Source organism: Rhinolophus sinicus, chromosome 2 (genome assembly GCF_057876585.1).
Source record: "Rhinolophus sinicus isolate RSI-liver-muscle chromosome 2, RSI-T2T, whole genome shotgun sequence".
Lineage (NCBI taxonomy): Eukaryota > Metazoa > Chordata > Mammalia > Chiroptera > Rhinolophidae > Rhinolophus > Rhinolophus sinicus.
This window is the reverse complement of record NC_142502.1, coordinates 58,749,241-58,766,764: the sequence shown is the minus strand read 5'-3', so window position 1 is coordinate 58,766,764 and position 17,524 is coordinate 58,749,241. Positions and strand designations below refer to the sequence as shown.

Genomic DNA, 17,524 nt, shown 5'->3' with positions numbered 1-17,524 from the left:
ATTCATTTTGGGGTCTACAAAAATAGCCTGTGTCAATACATAACTGAACAAGTCCTGCTTCTGTTTCTAACTTCATGTTTTCTGTTTTTTAATAAACCCAGTATGTATTAAAGAGACTAATTTAAATTATCAGGTTCTAACATTGCAAAACAAAACAGCACATTTTAAATTACTATTCTGAATAACCTTTATAAAGTACCTATATATGCATATATATTCACCTTTAAAAGTAAAAATTATCTTGAACCAAATTACACACACAATAGTAAAAAAAAGAAAATAAAAAATATATGCCAGAGTTACACAGAATAAGAATCCAAACCAAAGGTGGTAATTACCTTCAAACATTTTACCTGTAGCTTCCTCTAATGTAGCAACATCAAGCCTGGGACTGTAATTTCCATAACCAGCAGCAGTAAAAGCCCGAATCTGGAAAACATACACTGTTCCTGGCTTCAGGTTATTGATGGAGGCAGAAGTGGACTTGGTTTTTACTGTTGAGTAGGTTCGTTCCCTCTGATCCTAGAAACAATATATATGGGGTACATTTAATTGTGATTGCAACCAGGCAATTTGACAGCCAATTCTTTCAATTTATTTCAATTGTCTGCATTGTTTTTATAAAGGCTACACAGTACCCTGTGTAATATTGTAGCACTGAGTTGTTTCTAAGATAATATAAAATGTAAATGTGAACACATACCTTTGTTCTATAAATTTCAAAGAGAAATAATTTTGTTAAAACATTTCTGATGTTTTGAGCTTTCGTTTTGTTGGTAGAGGACATGGTGACAAGAACCATTTGGCCATAAAGACAAAATCTACGGTTTAGTAGCGGTCTTCACTTCATAATGTAATTCTCTTAATATTTTTCCTGAATTTTATTCACTAAGGAAAAAAAAAATACGCTAAAAAAGAAAAAAGCTATTAAATCAAGAAATTTAGCTAACACCACTACTATACTGATCTTATCAATTGTTTTAATTGAAAATTGCACAACAGAAAACTACTTTTATAATATAGTATGTAAGGGACTATTTTAAATTAAAACTATCAACATGAAAGTTAAAATATTATGTAATTTATGGCTTGATAATACTTTAAAAACCACAGTTCAATTTTCTGATTTTTCAGATATGAAAACTGAGGCTTGCAGAGTTTAAAATGTATTTATCATATTATATATAATAAACCTAAGAATGATATAAATGTAAAAATTCAAGACTGTAAAAATTCCAAGAAACAATATTCCAACAAATAAAATGTTAAAAGTTAACTAATATGAGTCTAATGGACTATTTATGAAAAAAGTTATAAAAACTACTCATCAAAATATACAATTTTAGACAGTTTATTATTTGTTCTATAATAAATACGTGTGCTCAACTGTGTCTGGTAATAAAACTATTCATTGAAATCTGAAAATGTCAGTCTGGTTATTTTACCTTCACATTGATATTTATGAACGTGTAAATAAATTTACATTTAACCTAGATTTAGTGAAGCTGATAAGTGATTGCCTTCATTATAATAATTCATAAAAATAATAGTTGGTATTATAAATATGTATTTATCTCAAATAAAAGAACTAGACATAATTGATATTACATGACATAATGATATATAGAGATCACATGCTTACATATATTACAATGCAGTACCATTATTCTATTTTAATGATTACTTAATCTGTAAATTCAGGGAATGTAGCTACATTCTGTTTCTGTCATGCAAAATAGAAAAGTAACTATTTGAACAAATTTATTCCAGAGTAAAGATTTGCAAAGTATTTTGTTGCATGGTGGGAAACTTCATTCTCATTTACCACCTAACTTATATATTAAAAATGTATTTTATTGTTTTTGAAATCTAATAAAATTTCAGAAGGTACTATAACTGTTAGAAAAGAGACATTGGGAAACAGACATAAAACCAACATTAAAAACAAATATTTCCTCAGAAACACATTTGGTGGGACAAAAAAATGGATTCCCTGGTACAAAAAATGAGGTATTTAAAATGTAACTTTGGCTGTGGAAGTCATGAATTAATAATGAAAATAAGATGTCACAATCTTGTAAACTTAATCAGAACACTGAAACTAATCTTAAACTATCTGTTTTTTCTTCACAAGGAAAAAATTATCTATTGCCCATGTACTATGTGCATTTTAATTATTCAGTCAAGTTGATTCAGTCCCCAAAGTTGATTCAGGTTTTCCAAAGCTTTAGGCTCCTATTTTGATATGCTGTCTAAATGGTTAAAGTGATTATATAAATTATAGCACTTCAACTAATTCATTTAAGTCAATGATAGTAATACTTATTATTACCATTACTAATAGTAATAGCAAGTTGCCATGTTTCAAACCTTGAACCAGATCCTTCTGTGAGGTAGAGCCTAGGCGACAATTTGTGAACAGATGCACCAACCCTACCCCCCTTCTCACCAGATGGGTCAGAAATAAATGCACTTATATGCTCAGATATATGTCACTATTTACTAAAATGTAGCCATTATGGAGATTAATGTGGCTGCACTTGGGATTTAGCCATACTATTTTTCGTGGAGAGAGGAGTGTAAAGAAATGGTGCATATGATTAATATAACATATATGAAGTAAAATTCAGGAGGAATTTAAAGGAGTGGAATATCATCATTTGATTCTAAAGTTTGGAGAATATTACACATTTATTGCAGACAAAATCTTATTTTTTCAAATTATTAAATTATTGGAGGTTACCATCATTATCACTGAAATCACATAAATAAATCATTAAAGGCCAAAACAGACAACCTAAAAGAAACAAACAAACAAACGCATTGGGCTATGTGGTTTCTATGGTACTAGAACATCCTACATCTAATTATTATAATATCCAAAATTGAATAATATACTACTAGTGGACTATTTTCATTTGTGCAACAGAAATTTAATACACAGAAATCATCATTATGATAATGAACCAGAGATTCAGGGAGATGGTTATTAAAAATGGCTAAAATTAACTATGGATTTTGAAGTACCTCTAAAGAGTTGGCATAATGACCAACTTAAGTCTACAGTGCAGTAGGATGACATAACATACTCCACACATGTACATTTCAGCTGTTCTGAGCACTTACTTTCTCGTAATACTTGATTTCATATTCGGTGATGACTCCATTGGGGTGCTCTGGTTCCTGCCAGGAAAGCTCGACACTCCGCGGCAGCACTCTCTCCTTCATTACTCCGCTCACTTGCGAGGGAGCTGTTTGGACAAGATGTGTCAATAAACAATGAGAAAATTCACTGGATGCCTCAAATCAAATGTCACAACTGATCAGTCCCATGCTGTGCCAGTTTCATTAAGGTAAAAGAAAGCACCTTTTCATAGCTCACAATTCAGAAGCTAATGAATATTCAAACAGGACCTTATTACTGTTCATAAACCTTAATAGAAATTTAAATTAAAGTGCAAACAGCAGAAGATAACATTGTTCAAGTTAGTGAAAAATGGAAATGATGGGGCTGAGAATGACAATTAAGCAAATGAATGCTAATCAAGGCCACAAAATATGATTTCAGATTAATCTCCAGTGATAAACTAAGTCCAAATATTTATTTCACGTGCAACAGCAGTAAATTTTAAAAAATAAAATAAAAATTAATGCTGTACAAGAAAAAGCATTTGAAATGGCTACTTTAATCTTCAATGAAAGGAATCACACATTTTAAAAATGTTTTTATGTTTCGTGTGTGTGCGCACGTGTTGTGTCTGTATTCTCAAATAATTCCAAGTAACCTTGGAAAACATTTTACACTTAATTCGGTCAAGGGCAAGAAAACGCTAAAGCTGCTGCTGTTTAAAATACGTGTGTGAAAACACATACATGCACATACATACACCTGCACATGAAATTTATACCTATATAGCCTAGGCTTCGAGCTTTGATAGAAGTGATTCAAACTAAAATTTTGCTTTCTCTTTCTATGTACATAATAATATGCTTAGCGTTCTTTTATTCTAATTAATGTCCTATACTCTTTCTGGTCGCTAAGACTGTGGAATGTAGCAACTAATTTGCTCTGTCTAATTTGCTCGGTGATGATTAACTAGATGTCTTCTGTCTAAATGAGTAGCTGCACTGGCTTGGCTGAATTTCAGAGGGATCATTATGTTTCATGTATCATGCTCTATCTCATTCTGTAAAATATTTTCAGGCTGTTAATTTAATTTTCAGATGTCCAAATTTGTTAATAATCCTGCTGACAGAAAAGCAATTATATGGGGCCAAAGCTGTTTAAGCAAGCTTCTGATGTTTATCCCTTTGGCTTTATTTTGTTTCTCCGACTTTTTAATATTTTCTTGTGTCAAGTGTCCCGAAAAAATGTTTTTCACTTCTTTGGCAGTTCTAAGGAAAGGACATGGAAGATGCATGGCTGCCAATTCCTCTCAGATTACGAACAAAAGCGTAACTAGGGTGGATTAAGTGGAACAACTTTCGGGGGATATAGTTGAAGTACTCAACACACTGTGTTTACAAACTGAATGTGTTTCTGATATGTTTCCAATGAAGGCAATTTCTAATAAGAAATCTTGTTTTAGCCACAGATTTTAAAACCTGAATATATGCAGTGAAGAACTTGTTTCTAAAGTGATTTGCCTCTCCACCGGAACATGCTTAGCATATCTCAGCCAACTGTGATGTTTGAGAGGCTGCTTTCTCAAACCATAAGCTTGGAAAATAAACCCCAATTAAAGGGAGGATGAGATTCTACTTAGCAAATAATCTCTAATAGTCTAATTTACTTAACATCATTGATAAATATCTGTGTTTTAACTTTAATTAGTAAAAAATAGAATGCAGCATAGTTAAGAATACTGCACTAGTTAATACACTGAATTACCCAAAAAGGCTGCTGGTTTATGACCTAGTGTGTGTCACTGGGGAATAGGTTATCTGGAAATAGGTTAGAGAACTAGTAGGTACCAATCTCAATGTCTCTTTCAAATAATACACATAGCTTAATGTAATTTTCAGTTAAGTCAAACTCTAAGACATTTTGATAACTTTCTGTCCCTAAATACTGAGGTGTAGGCGGAAGGACTGAATTCTCCAAGGTATGGAAGAGATTGGGGTATAAATGTACCTCATATAGTTTCTGATATGTTGCGGCAAGATCTAAGTATAGAATGAAACTTGATTTCAGCAAGTTACATGATAAAATTATATTCATTATTTCATCCTGGAAGAGAACTTTTACTAATAAAATTATGATAATTGCAAATTGGGGAAAAAAAGATACCTAAAAATATATTTGAAATATACAGTATTTTTGAAACCCCTATTACAATGCATTACACTACAACATATTTTCTCTCTTTTGCACAAGGAGCCATGTATGTAAGTGACTATCCTCCTGATTTCCGGCACATTTTCTTTTTTTTTAAAAAATATTTATCCCTTGCTGGTACTATATCAAGCCACACATTTTAGAGGATCAGAGACAGAAGTCTACTAGCACATGGCCCTTGAGAACAGATAAATTGCATGATAGGAAAAATCTTGTCCTGTCTTATGTCCGTCAAATACAACATTCTGGTATAGGAAAACTAATAATATTTCCCCTTGAGTTTCAATATCTTAGGCATAAAGGATATACAACCCACAGGATATATAGCTTATGAACAAAAATATCTCTAAGCTAGTCAGATTCTAATAGGATCATTGTTCTCACATAATGTAATATATACAAATAAAATTGAGGTTGCATAAGAAATTCTAATCTTAAAACTCAGTGATTTCTACTGTTAATATATTTGATATACTAATAATTGCATTGTAACAATTTCACTAAGAATACACTCACTCTCAAACCAAAATATTAAACTTATTACAATCTGAAGTTCACTTTGAAAATAAATATGTATACAATTGAAATGATAATTTTCACAATTAACAAAGTGAAATAAAATATATTGTAATTTTAATTGATGTGAAGCTAATAAATAGCACCCAACAATAAATTCCTTGAATATGAAAATATAGGAAAATAAATACTACATAGAGAGGAGATTTTAAACATGAATTTGTTGTAGGGTTTCTAACAAATGATTGACAGATTCATTTCTCACCTAAGTTTCTAGAAATATTCAGATTCAAAAATTAATTTCAACTGAAGAAACAGATGGAACTATTTTTTGCCCTTAAAACATCTTCACAATTTATTGGACACATATATGGAGTCTGTACAAATGACAGAGATGAACTTAGGAAATTCACAAATGGATTCTGTGGTTCAAAGGAGTAAATCTCAACAGCATAAAAATAAAGTTGATGCAACAGAAAAACAGAAATCTAATAACAGGCCGGAAAGTGAAATTGTGGGCTGGATTTGTTAGTGTGAGGCTTTGAATTTAAAAATAATCAGTAAGAATGGTGGGTTTATGTACAGACCTGAACCAATCAGCATTTTACAGATTTTGAGCTTTAAGCACTCATGCACGACTTTTGATCTTAATCAATTTCCAATTAAAATCCAAGTACAAAAAATATATTTAAATTACAAGATGGAATATATTCATAAGGGTTTGATTTTCTCCCTAAAATGTTAAGCTTACCAATATGTATAGAAAAATTTCCTAGCATAAAGTGGGGGGAAAAAAAGACAATTTTAAAACATAGTGTAGTAGGTGAATGGCCCTCCAAAAATGCCCATAGTCTAATCTCTGGACTATGTGAATATGCATTGGTATATGGCAGACTGGACTGTACAGATATAATTAAGGTTATAGACTTTAAAATAAAGATATTATCCTGGATTTTTCCCAGTGGGTCCAATCTAGTCACATCATCCTTTAAGAGCAGAGAAATTTCTCCTGCCAGGGTCAGTGAGACGCTGCAGAACAAAAAGCCAGAGAGATGTGAAGTATGAGAGAGGGTATCAACTTATCATTGGTGGAGGCCATTATATGGGGAATGAGGATACCAGGGCAGTCTTTAGGATCAAAAACTGGTCCTGCTGGACAGAGGAAGGGAAATAGAGACCTCGATTCTACAAGCCAAAGGCCCTGTATTCTGACAGTAATGTGAATGAGTTTGGGAGTGCATTTTCCCCAGTCTCCAGGTAAGAGCCCAGCCCAGCTGACAATGTGATTTCACTCAGTGAGGCTAGGCTGTGCCCAGAGTTCTAACCCCCAGAATTGGAAGATAATAAAGGGTGCTATTTTTAACTTTTTGTAGTAATTTTTATGGTAGCAATAGAAAACTAATACATATAGTAAAAACAAACAAACAAACAAAAAAAACCCCCCAGACTTACTGGACTATTTACGAAGTCTATGAATAAAGGTCACTGATAGGAGAGCTTAATAATGTGACAAGTCAAAGTTGATGTTGAAATAGCAAGAAGTCAAGAAGTTTTTATCTTGATTAAGACTCAAAACATAATGTCTTGCAGGAAATAAATCTTCATTATATATTTAAAAGAAACATTCTTTATGGTAGAACTTCAGTGAAGCTCATAAATTTGATTTTAGCTTTAAAAAGTAATTTATTTATACTAGTCATCATTTTTACTACACTTAAATGCTCTCACAGAATTTCAACAAAGAATGTTAAGTGGAAAAATAATATTTGTATTTCTAAACAATACAATGAGGTAAGGTGGGTCAACAAGCATGAAATGACCTTTTGCCATGCATTTCAAGTTGTTAAATCTATTGACATTTGTTAGGTTTCCATTATATGAATACAAAAAGTGAAAATTAAGAAATCTTTAGAACATAGTCAAATGCAAATATGACAAGAATAGAATAATAGTCTTGTACTTGTAGCAACACTTTTGTTGCTACACAGTATGGAATTCTTTTTTAGAACGCCTTTGAAATCATAAATGTGTGTGTATTATTAGTGTCTTGGTATTTTATAGCACACCACTTTTAGCTTTCTTATCTTCCCCACAGGTGTTTTATTTTTGCACTACAGAAAAAAACATAAAAATACACACAAATTTATTTCAATAACAAAATACTAGGCCATAAGTATACATGATCCAGTGAGTATCATGTAACATATGTGGGAATATGTAAAAAAATTCTAATATGTGATTTCGCTAAAATTCAAATTCCTGGCTGTTAAAAAGGGGTTAGTAACAATAATGAGCAATAAATATAAAATTTTATCTAAGAAAAAATGTACAGGAACTAAGGGCAATTGATCCTGCAGTAATTATGAACAATCAATTTGTGATCGATGCCTGTCAAATTATTTTTGGTTGGAGAAAAGCCTGATCTATAGCTAAAGCAAACATAAAATCTCATTTGGTAATAAGTAGTTGAAAAAAATCAGTGGGAAATGAATTTATCTTTTTCAAAATTAAATTGTTATATCCATTGCTACCTATTTAATATAACAAGTAGGATGATTTTGATTGAAAATGTAAAATACACAGTATAGCAAATAAGATATATCACAGAAAGAATGTCTAAATATATTTAAGCATAATTACTGAAAAGAAAACCTGAATAAGAGTAAAAAGAAGACCTAAAATTTCTGTGAAAAGGAGGAATATGATGTTGAACTGACAAAGCAGGAAAAAGAAAGCATTCTAGAATGGGGTCCCAATCAAATATATATTTGTAGCTAACAGCAAAAATCACTATTTCACTATTTGATCATTTAATGATGCTCTTGTTCTTTAAATAGTTACGAAATCTTTGTAAAGAGGATCTGACAATACATCTTTCCCAGAATAAAATGTTGTTTTCTGTTATCATCAGACGATTAGTAACCGATTGCTTGAATCTTGAATGAATTACTATAGGAGTTAGTACTTCCTGGCAAAATCTCTAGGTAAAATGCTTTAAGGTCAAAGAGGTGAGGGTTGGAAAACAAGACCCTTATATTTGCTGCCTATAAGAGACTTGCTTCAGGTCGAAAAACACACACTGACTGAAAGTAAAGAGATGGGATAAAGATATTTCATAAAAATGAAAAAAAAATAGCAGGGTAGCAATATTTATGCCAGACAATTTAGACTTTAAAACAAAGGCTATAAAGAGAGAAAAAGAATGACCCAGTAATCCCACTTCTGGGTATTTATCCAAAGAAACCCCAAACGGTTTTTCAAGGGTACGTATGCATCCATATGTTCATTGCAACACTGTTCACAATGGCCTGGATGTGGAGGCAGCCTGGGTATCCATCAATGGATGAATGGATAAAGAGGCGGTGGTACATACCGTGTTTCCCCGAAAATAAGACCTAGCCGGACAATCAGCTCTAATGCATCTTTTGGAGCAAAAATTAATATAAGACCTGGTATTATGTTTTATTATATTATACTATATTATATGGTATTATATTTCACTATATATTTTATAAGACTCTGTCTTATATTATAGTAAAATCAGACCGGGTCTCATATTAATTTTTGCTCCAAAAGACGCATTAGAGCTGATGGTCTGTCGGCTAGGTCTTATTTTCGGGGAAACACAGTATATACAATGAAATATTGCTTGGCTGTGGAAAGGAATGGGTTCTTGACATCTGAAGCAGCATGGATGGACATGGAGGGTATTGTGCTCAGTGGGGTACGTCAGACAGAGAAAGACAGATAGAATGTGATTTGGTTTATATGTGGAATCTAAAGAACAAGATAAATGAAGAAACAAAACAGAAACAAACTCATAGATACAGAGAACATTTTGATGGTTGCCAGATGGGAGAGGGATTAAGGGTGGGTGAAAAAGGGGAAGGGATTAAGAAGTACCAATTGGTTGTTACACAGTAGTCATAGGGATGTAGGGCACAGCATAAGGGATATAGTCAATGATACTGTAATAACTGTATGGTGTCAGATAGGCGCTAGATTATTGAGGTGATAAATGTGAGGGATGTTGGGGGCAGGATGAAAAAGGAGAAGGGATTAAAAAATACAAATTGATAGTTACAAAATAGTCATAGGGATGTAAAGTATAGGAAATATAGTCAATAATATGATAATAACTATGTATAGTGCCAGGGGGTACTAGACTAGTCAGGGGGATAACTTCTTAAATTACATAAAAGTCTAACCACTATGCTTCACACATGAAATCAGTACAAAACAATATTGAATGTCAACTGCAATTGAAAAATTAAAAAAGGGGGGCAAAGGTGAAGGGGAATAAGAGATTCAAATGTTCAGGTATAAAAGAAATAAGTCATGGGGACATAATGTACAGCATAGGGAATACAGCCAATAATATTGTGATAGCATAGTACGGTGTCAGACGGTTACTGGACTTTTCATGGTGAACACTTCTTTATGTATATACATGTTGAATAATTATGGTGTATATCTGAAACTAATCTAATATTGTATGTTAGCTAATCTAATATTATATGTATAACATATATATCTTCCCTAGTACAACTCTGTGAGGTAGGTTCTGTTCTATTTTAATGGTAAAGCTGAGGGTTGCAGAAATAAATTAGAATCCACTCAGAAAGAGGCAGATTTTAGATTCAATCCCCTGTTTTTAAGGTCTAATTCCCATCTTTTTTTCAACTACAATGCAATAATTTTAGATGCTGGCACTTCTTGAGAGCAAACACTGAAAGGAGGAAAGTTGAGCCGTCATTCATTCATTTAACATTTACTGAGAATCCATGTTGCGCCATAACAAAGAAAAAACCCTTAGGGAACCTCCTCAATCAGCAGCAGTTCGAGAACATGCAGATACTAGATGAGGTCAACCTGAGCATAGATTTTTTAAATTACATTTTTTAATAAATGGCAAATGCATGTATATGCTACAAAATTCAATAGGTACAAATGAGACTCTCTCCAAGCTGGTCCCCATGTCACTGAGTTATTCTTCCCCAAAGCATCCACTCATAGCAGTTCCTTTGCTATTCTTCCAGAAAGAGTCTAGATATATACAAGTGTGTGACTTTTTTTTTTTTTTACACAAATGGTATTATTCTAATAACACAGTTCAAAACCTTGATGTTTTCATTTTATTAACTTGTATCATTGAACACATATAGATCTGCATAGCTCATTTATCAACCATGTTGTATTTATGGTATGGATGTACTGTCATTTGACCAGAGCCTTATCAAGAGTATGGTCCTTTCCCGTGTCTTTCCCATATAAATTATGCTGCTATGAAATTGTTGGCAAACTGGCATTTAATATGAATCCTTTAAGGAGAGTAACATATTTCAGAATGGTCTAGTGCCTGAAGGTGAAAATAGGTATATGAGATTATATGGACTGAATAAGGAAAATGTGGTCATTGTAAAAACTGATTTAGAGTCATTGCTTTATAAAAGGAAGTGAGGACAAAATAAAGCTATTATCACTTGAAGTGCAGTAGACCACGCCACTCAAGTGCAGACTGGCTAACCAAAATGCAGCTACCCTGTCTGCCCGAAAATAAGACCTAGCCTGACAGTGAGCTCTAAAGAGTCTTTTGGAACGAAAATTCATATAAGACCCGTTCTTATATTATACAAGACCTGGTCTCATATTTTAGTAAAATAAGACCTGGCCTTATATAAATTTTTGCTCCAGCAAGCATTTGAGCTCATTGTCCAGCTAGGTCTTATTTTCGGGGACACAGGGTAGATTGTCTTACTGGCCTATGAGGTGATGAGGAGCTTGGATTTGATGAGCACCTCCGTCAACAAGCATCTTTTTGTGGCTGCTCAACTAACATTTTTTCTTAGCAAAACTTTCTTGATGAAAGAAGCATCTTTTTCTTTGCAGGCTTCTTGATGATTCTCTTTCTGGTGCAAGCTACTTATCCTATAATAGCATTTCCAGTATCAATCTTTTTTAATAGTATTGTAGCCTTAGTCTAAGGACCCTTCACTGTCACACTAAAATGCCTGGAAGGTAAGAGCACTGTAACAACATTTTTATTGATTTCGGATGAGGACTTCATTCATTTATAAATTCAACATGTAATTTTTCAAGATGATAATAGTATAAACAGACTGGAAAGATGATGAGGTCACAATTCCCACTTTCAAAGGGTATTTTAATGTGGAAAATAAGTCAGAATGTGAATGTACACAATCCAAATGCACAATTAATCATTATAGCATAGATGAGATATGATCCAAGTACTAGCAAATCCTTGGGAGGCAGTAAAGAGAAACACACACAAAAATATTCCCTGTTGCAAAAAAAGACATGTGTAATTCAGTTTTGACTGGTATAACTATATATTTAAACTAATTATCATAAATGTTTGCATTATGTCTATAACTTGCACGAGATAACTTTACATCAAACTAATAATAACAGAGCCAGGTTCAAGACTGGGACCATGATTTCCTCTCTGGTGGTCTCCACCAACTGTCTCGACTCATTGAATCATTCTTCCTCTGCTTCAGCTAATACGGAATTATTTTTCTAAAATCCTGTTTCCCTATTGACAATAATACACAATGTAACCTTTAATTATTTTTTAGTTCTTTATTTCCTCAGCTATTCGGACGCTCCTTGAAGGCAGGAAACTTAGAGAAACAGAAGAGAGTGGGACTGAAGAGCATGGGCCCATGAGCTCGTCTGCTGGGTTTGCACCTGGGTCCTATTGCTTATTTGCAAATTGTGCAACCTTGAACAAGGAGTTGCACTTTCCTGTGCCTCAGTTTTCTGTTTTAAAATAGCTATAATCAGAGTGTGTATTTCACAAATAGAATTGTCCTAGAAATTTAATATATAAATACATGTTAAAGACTTCCACTCAGGCACAGGGTAAGAAGTCAGAAAATATATGTTATGTATTATTAGCCTATACTTTGTCTGTATTAAACTGGGACCCATTCCAGAATACTCTGATTCTGAGATCAAATTCAGGCATCCATATTTTTTAAATGCTCCTCAGATGAAGCTGACGTACATCTGAATTTGAGAACAATTCCTTTGAAGCTTTGGCAGGAACATAAATTTTCATTTCAAGATGAGATTCCAGTGCTCTGGAATCTTAAAAAATGCTGGCAAATGTTAAATTTAAGATAAATGTTAAATTTAAAAATATTACATTGGTAGTTTTGTTCAATTTCTTTAATTTAGAAATGACTGATTTCTATAATTTATAGTCTCTATTTTATTTGTACTAGCTAGGCAGAAAGACAATGTTAAGTAATTTAGAAGGAAGTTATCACTGTAAAAAAAGAAATAACTACTAAAACTAGGAGTACCAACAACACACATTCTTTTCAAAATATTATAATATGTAGAGTTAAGAGAAAAAAATATATTTTGAAAGATTTTTTTTTTTAAACTTTCACACATGTCTATCTGATCTGGCTCCATCTCTATAATTTTCCATGAATCCATAGCTAAAGACTAGCTTATTCATATGGCAAACTATGTGACTACAGCCCACAACTAGACCTTTGAAATAATGAAAAGTAATGCTTAAATAAAATTACACACACACACACACACACACACACACACACACACGTACACACATACACACTCGTTAATGACCAAAACTTCCTTATATGTCATCAGAATGAACAGTTTTAGTTTTGTATATTTTCTTTGACTTTGGGACATATTTTATTATAGAGAACTGTGTTGTATTTCAATCTCAAAAATACTGCCAATACCAGTTAACAATTTCTAAAGTATTAATTTGGTCCAAAGGCTTATTTTACGAATATCTTTATAATTTTCATAGCTAAGTTCTTTATGAGTATCTTTAGTTGCATTGCCGTGGCTGTCTCGATGTCCTCAATCGATGCAAAATATTTTCCTTTCATGGTCATTTTGACTTTGCGGAAGAGCTAGAGTTGCATGGTGCCAGATCCGGGGAATAAGGTGGATGAGGACACACTGTAATGTTTTGATTTGACAGAAATTGCTGTACCAGAAGCGATGTGTAGCACGGAGTGTTGTCATGATGGAGGATGAAATAAAGGCACTCACAAAAGAGGACTTCCAGAACTGCTTGAGAAAGTAGCAAGAATGATGGGATAAGTGTGTTCAAAGTAAGGGGGAATATTTTGAGGGGGATTAATGGCAATGTGCCTTTTACTGTAAAAATTTTTTATTTAAACATTCACCATATCTTTTTGATCACACTTCGTACATTTAGACTAAATCACATTTCCCATTAGAACAAAACTTGCATTACAGAACACCAACTTTGTGCTTATGATGTGACTATTTTACATTTATAACTCTTAAATCCTTTTCCAGTACACCACTATTTTTCATAATTTTAAAATCAATATAATGTATTGCAACTAAAATTAAAAAAAAAAAAAAGAATGAAAGCCTCTTTCTTACATGATATATATGAGTTGAGGGTATATCCTTTTATAAATACATGTGTTTAAAATGGTACAATATGGGGGCGGCCAGTTGTCTCAGTGGTTAGAGTGCAGTGCTCATAACACCAAGGTTGCTGGTTCGATTCCCACATGGGCCAGTGAGCTGCACCCTCCACAACTAGACTGAAAACAACCATTTGACCTGGAGCTGACTGAGCCCTCCACAACTAGATTGAAAACAATGACTTGACATGGAGCTGACGGGTCCTGGAGAAACATACTGTTCCCCAATATTCCCTAAAAAAAAAAAAATACAATACAAAATATATTGCAAAAAAAAGTTTGAGAGTGGAATCTTACACTAATCCTTTCCTCTATCCCAAAGTCCTTGATGATGATTGAAAAGAATGACCAATTCCATTATATTCTGGTTGCCAAAAATCCCATATTTTTCCACTTTATGGTTTCTTTTTATTCCATTTCTCCTCTTTGTGTCTTCTACTCTGTTATGAATTGTTTTTTTAATGTATTTTTTCTAGGTCTCAAACTCATATGTATCCATACCAACCAACTTTCTTAAATATTATTTAACAATATTATTTTTTGCAGAGACTGTTCCTCATGAGTGGCCTTCATTTTATTTTATTTTTATCTTCCCCCCCCCCCCCCCAAATCCTCACTCTGGTGTTACTCACAATTAATTTGATTTTAATTTCCTGTCCTATTGTAAATTGAATTCAAAAAGAAGAGAGAAGAAGGAAAGAAGAAGGAAACAGAAGGAGGTGATAGAGGAGTAAAAGGAAACCTAATGTATCTCAAAACTCATTAAAATTATCTCATTTAAAATGTGCAGTTAAAAATGTTATCATTTCAATTGCTCCAGGTACTTTGAATATATTCCATCTCCAAAGTGAATAAACTTAAGATACTCATATTGCTTAATAATATCAATACCATCAAGATGTATTATTTCAAGAACCTACTATAAACTAAGCACTTAGTTTAACAGTCTGCTAAATACATTTCAACTAGTATTGCAGCTTGTATTTTAAAGTTATTGCTTCTCAAAGTAAAAGCTATTACACTTTGGAATTTAGGCATAAATGAAAACTGCATTAAATTTCCTAAACTTGTATGATGCCAATGGTGCAATATGGTATTAATTTACAAAATAATTTAACACCAAGATAAAATTATTGCAGTCTCCTAACGTGGCCAATACCTCACGTTTATGCACTGGGAAAATCTGGCTTATACTGAATAGTTATATGTAGGAAGAGTTACCAATTTATGAATATGTTTGGATCCAAAAATCAATTTGTAGTTTAGTTGTTTGCAATTGGGCTTCATTTCCTACAGAAACAGTATCATAAATAGTATTTAGATTTCCAGGTTAGCCCACAAACATGTATTTGACCTAGAATGTTGTTAAAATATTATAGATTTGTATAGAAAAGAAATTAAAAACATTTCTGTTTTAATACTAGTAACTAGGCAAAACAGAAACAAAATACAATAAATAAAATGTGTTTGCTATTATATCGAATACAGGTGTTTCGATACAGAAATTAAGACCTTCCCAAGTCCTCCTAAAATTCTGATGTCTCTTAGCCAGAGACAGAAGGTGATCAACTTTGGGTTGCCTCTGGCACCGCTCCCCTCCTCTTTTCACATATGGAGTTTTGACTTCATTGATAAATAGTCTCCGGCTACCAGAACATAACTATTTTAATAACTAACTAGAACATAAACACAGTTTCATCTTTTATCAGAGCAAAGGTCTATGACCATGGGCCAAATTTGGCTAGCCACCTGTTTTTGTAAACACAGTTTCAGTGGAACACAGCTGCATCCATCTGATTATATATTGTCTATGGCTGCTATCATGCTAAAATATCAGAGGTGACGAATTGCAGCAGAGATAATACGGCCTGCAAAGTGTTAAACGTTTATAATCTGGTCCTTTTCAGGAAAAGATTGCCTGCCCGAGTTACAGTCTGTTTGGCTGCAAATAAGAAAACTCAAGTAAACAGTGGTTTAAGGTTTGTTTGTTTACTCATGCAAAAAAAAAAAAAAAAAAAAAGAATGTACCTCATAGATATACAGTTGCTATATTTTGTTCAGTAGCTCAAGGATATAAAGGTGATTCTTGTGGCCTTTCTCTCATGACTGCAATATGTTGTCATTGCTGCTACTATCAGCTATTACATCCATGATGCCCACATGCAATGAAACAGCAATGTGGGGTGTTCAGGATCTACATAAGAAAAGCCAACTTTTCCAGAAAACTCTAGCTATCTTCAGTTTATGTCTCATTCATTTCATCCCTAGGCTGAAAATGGATTTTTAAAATTTAAGCTGGGTGTATTGCTGTCTTAAAAAAAAAAAAAAAAAGATCGTAAATAAGAATGAGCTTGATATGACAGAGAAAACTAGCAGTGTCTGCCCCCTTCATCTCCTCAGCAGCAGGGGAGAGGGAGAGATCACTAACTTGATTCCTATTCCCACAACCTCAATTACTTTCTCTTCTGAATATAGAACAGAAAAAAACAAGGGAAGTGGTTCAGATTCCTAAGTGAAGGCACCGGATTATGGATGAAAAGTAAAGCTGTGTAAACTAAGACTTTTGAGATATTTATGATACCACCAAACACTAAATCCTTATCTGTCCAGTTTAAGACTGAGACAAATTTTTTCTTTTTTTCTTGTTTGGCTGCATCAGGTAGTTATTTCAGGTTTTTAAGTTATTCAGTCTTTTCCCTGTAGGAAGGATCAGAGAGTTGTAGAAAACCTGAACAGGGCAACAACCATTGGCCTGAAAAGATCACATCAGGTGATTTAAACAGGTTTTCAGCAAGAAAAGGCATTTACAGCACAAATAATATGTTAACTAAACATAAATATAGAACTTTTTACAAGAACATCTTTCAATGGCATTATTTCATTTAGCCATCTTATACTTGGAAAATTCCTATTTGAAAAAAGAGTCTAAAATTGATTCACAGTATTAGCAAGGAACATTCCACCATGTACATATACAGAAGGTACCAAAAAATGTATACACATTTTAAGAAAGGAAAAAACTGTTTTAAAATTGCAATATTCAATACAAGCATATACCAATAACAAGAGATGAATACAAGTCATGTGTATACATTGTTTTGGCATCCCCGGTATTTTAGGCACTTAGTATATGCTAAATAAATGGATAAATATATCACACTGCAAATTACACTCTCTCTTTCATATAACCAAT

At 33.0% G+C, this 17,524-nt stretch overlaps 1 protein-coding gene across 5 annotated transcripts in view; it reads right to left on the bottom strand.

Moving 5' to 3' along the window:
- The window catches only part of EPHA7 (EPH receptor A7), a 162,992-nt gene that overhangs the window by 25,989 nt on the left and 119,479 nt on the right, over window positions 1–17,524 (bottom strand). For 3 of the 5 annotated variants that reach the window (XM_088795553.1, XM_088795554.1, XM_088795557.1), the window contains exons 6-7: window positions 3,127–3,251; window positions 339–522 (exon numbers count right to left, since the gene is read on the bottom strand). In XM_088795553.1, coding sequence (XP_088651679.1) covers window positions 339–522; window positions 3,127–3,251 — 309 coding nt within the window. The remainder of the gene's footprint in view (window positions 1–338; window positions 523–3,126; window positions 3,252–17,524) is intronic. The other 2 variants (XM_088795555.1, XM_088795556.1) reach the window with 1 other exon arrangement.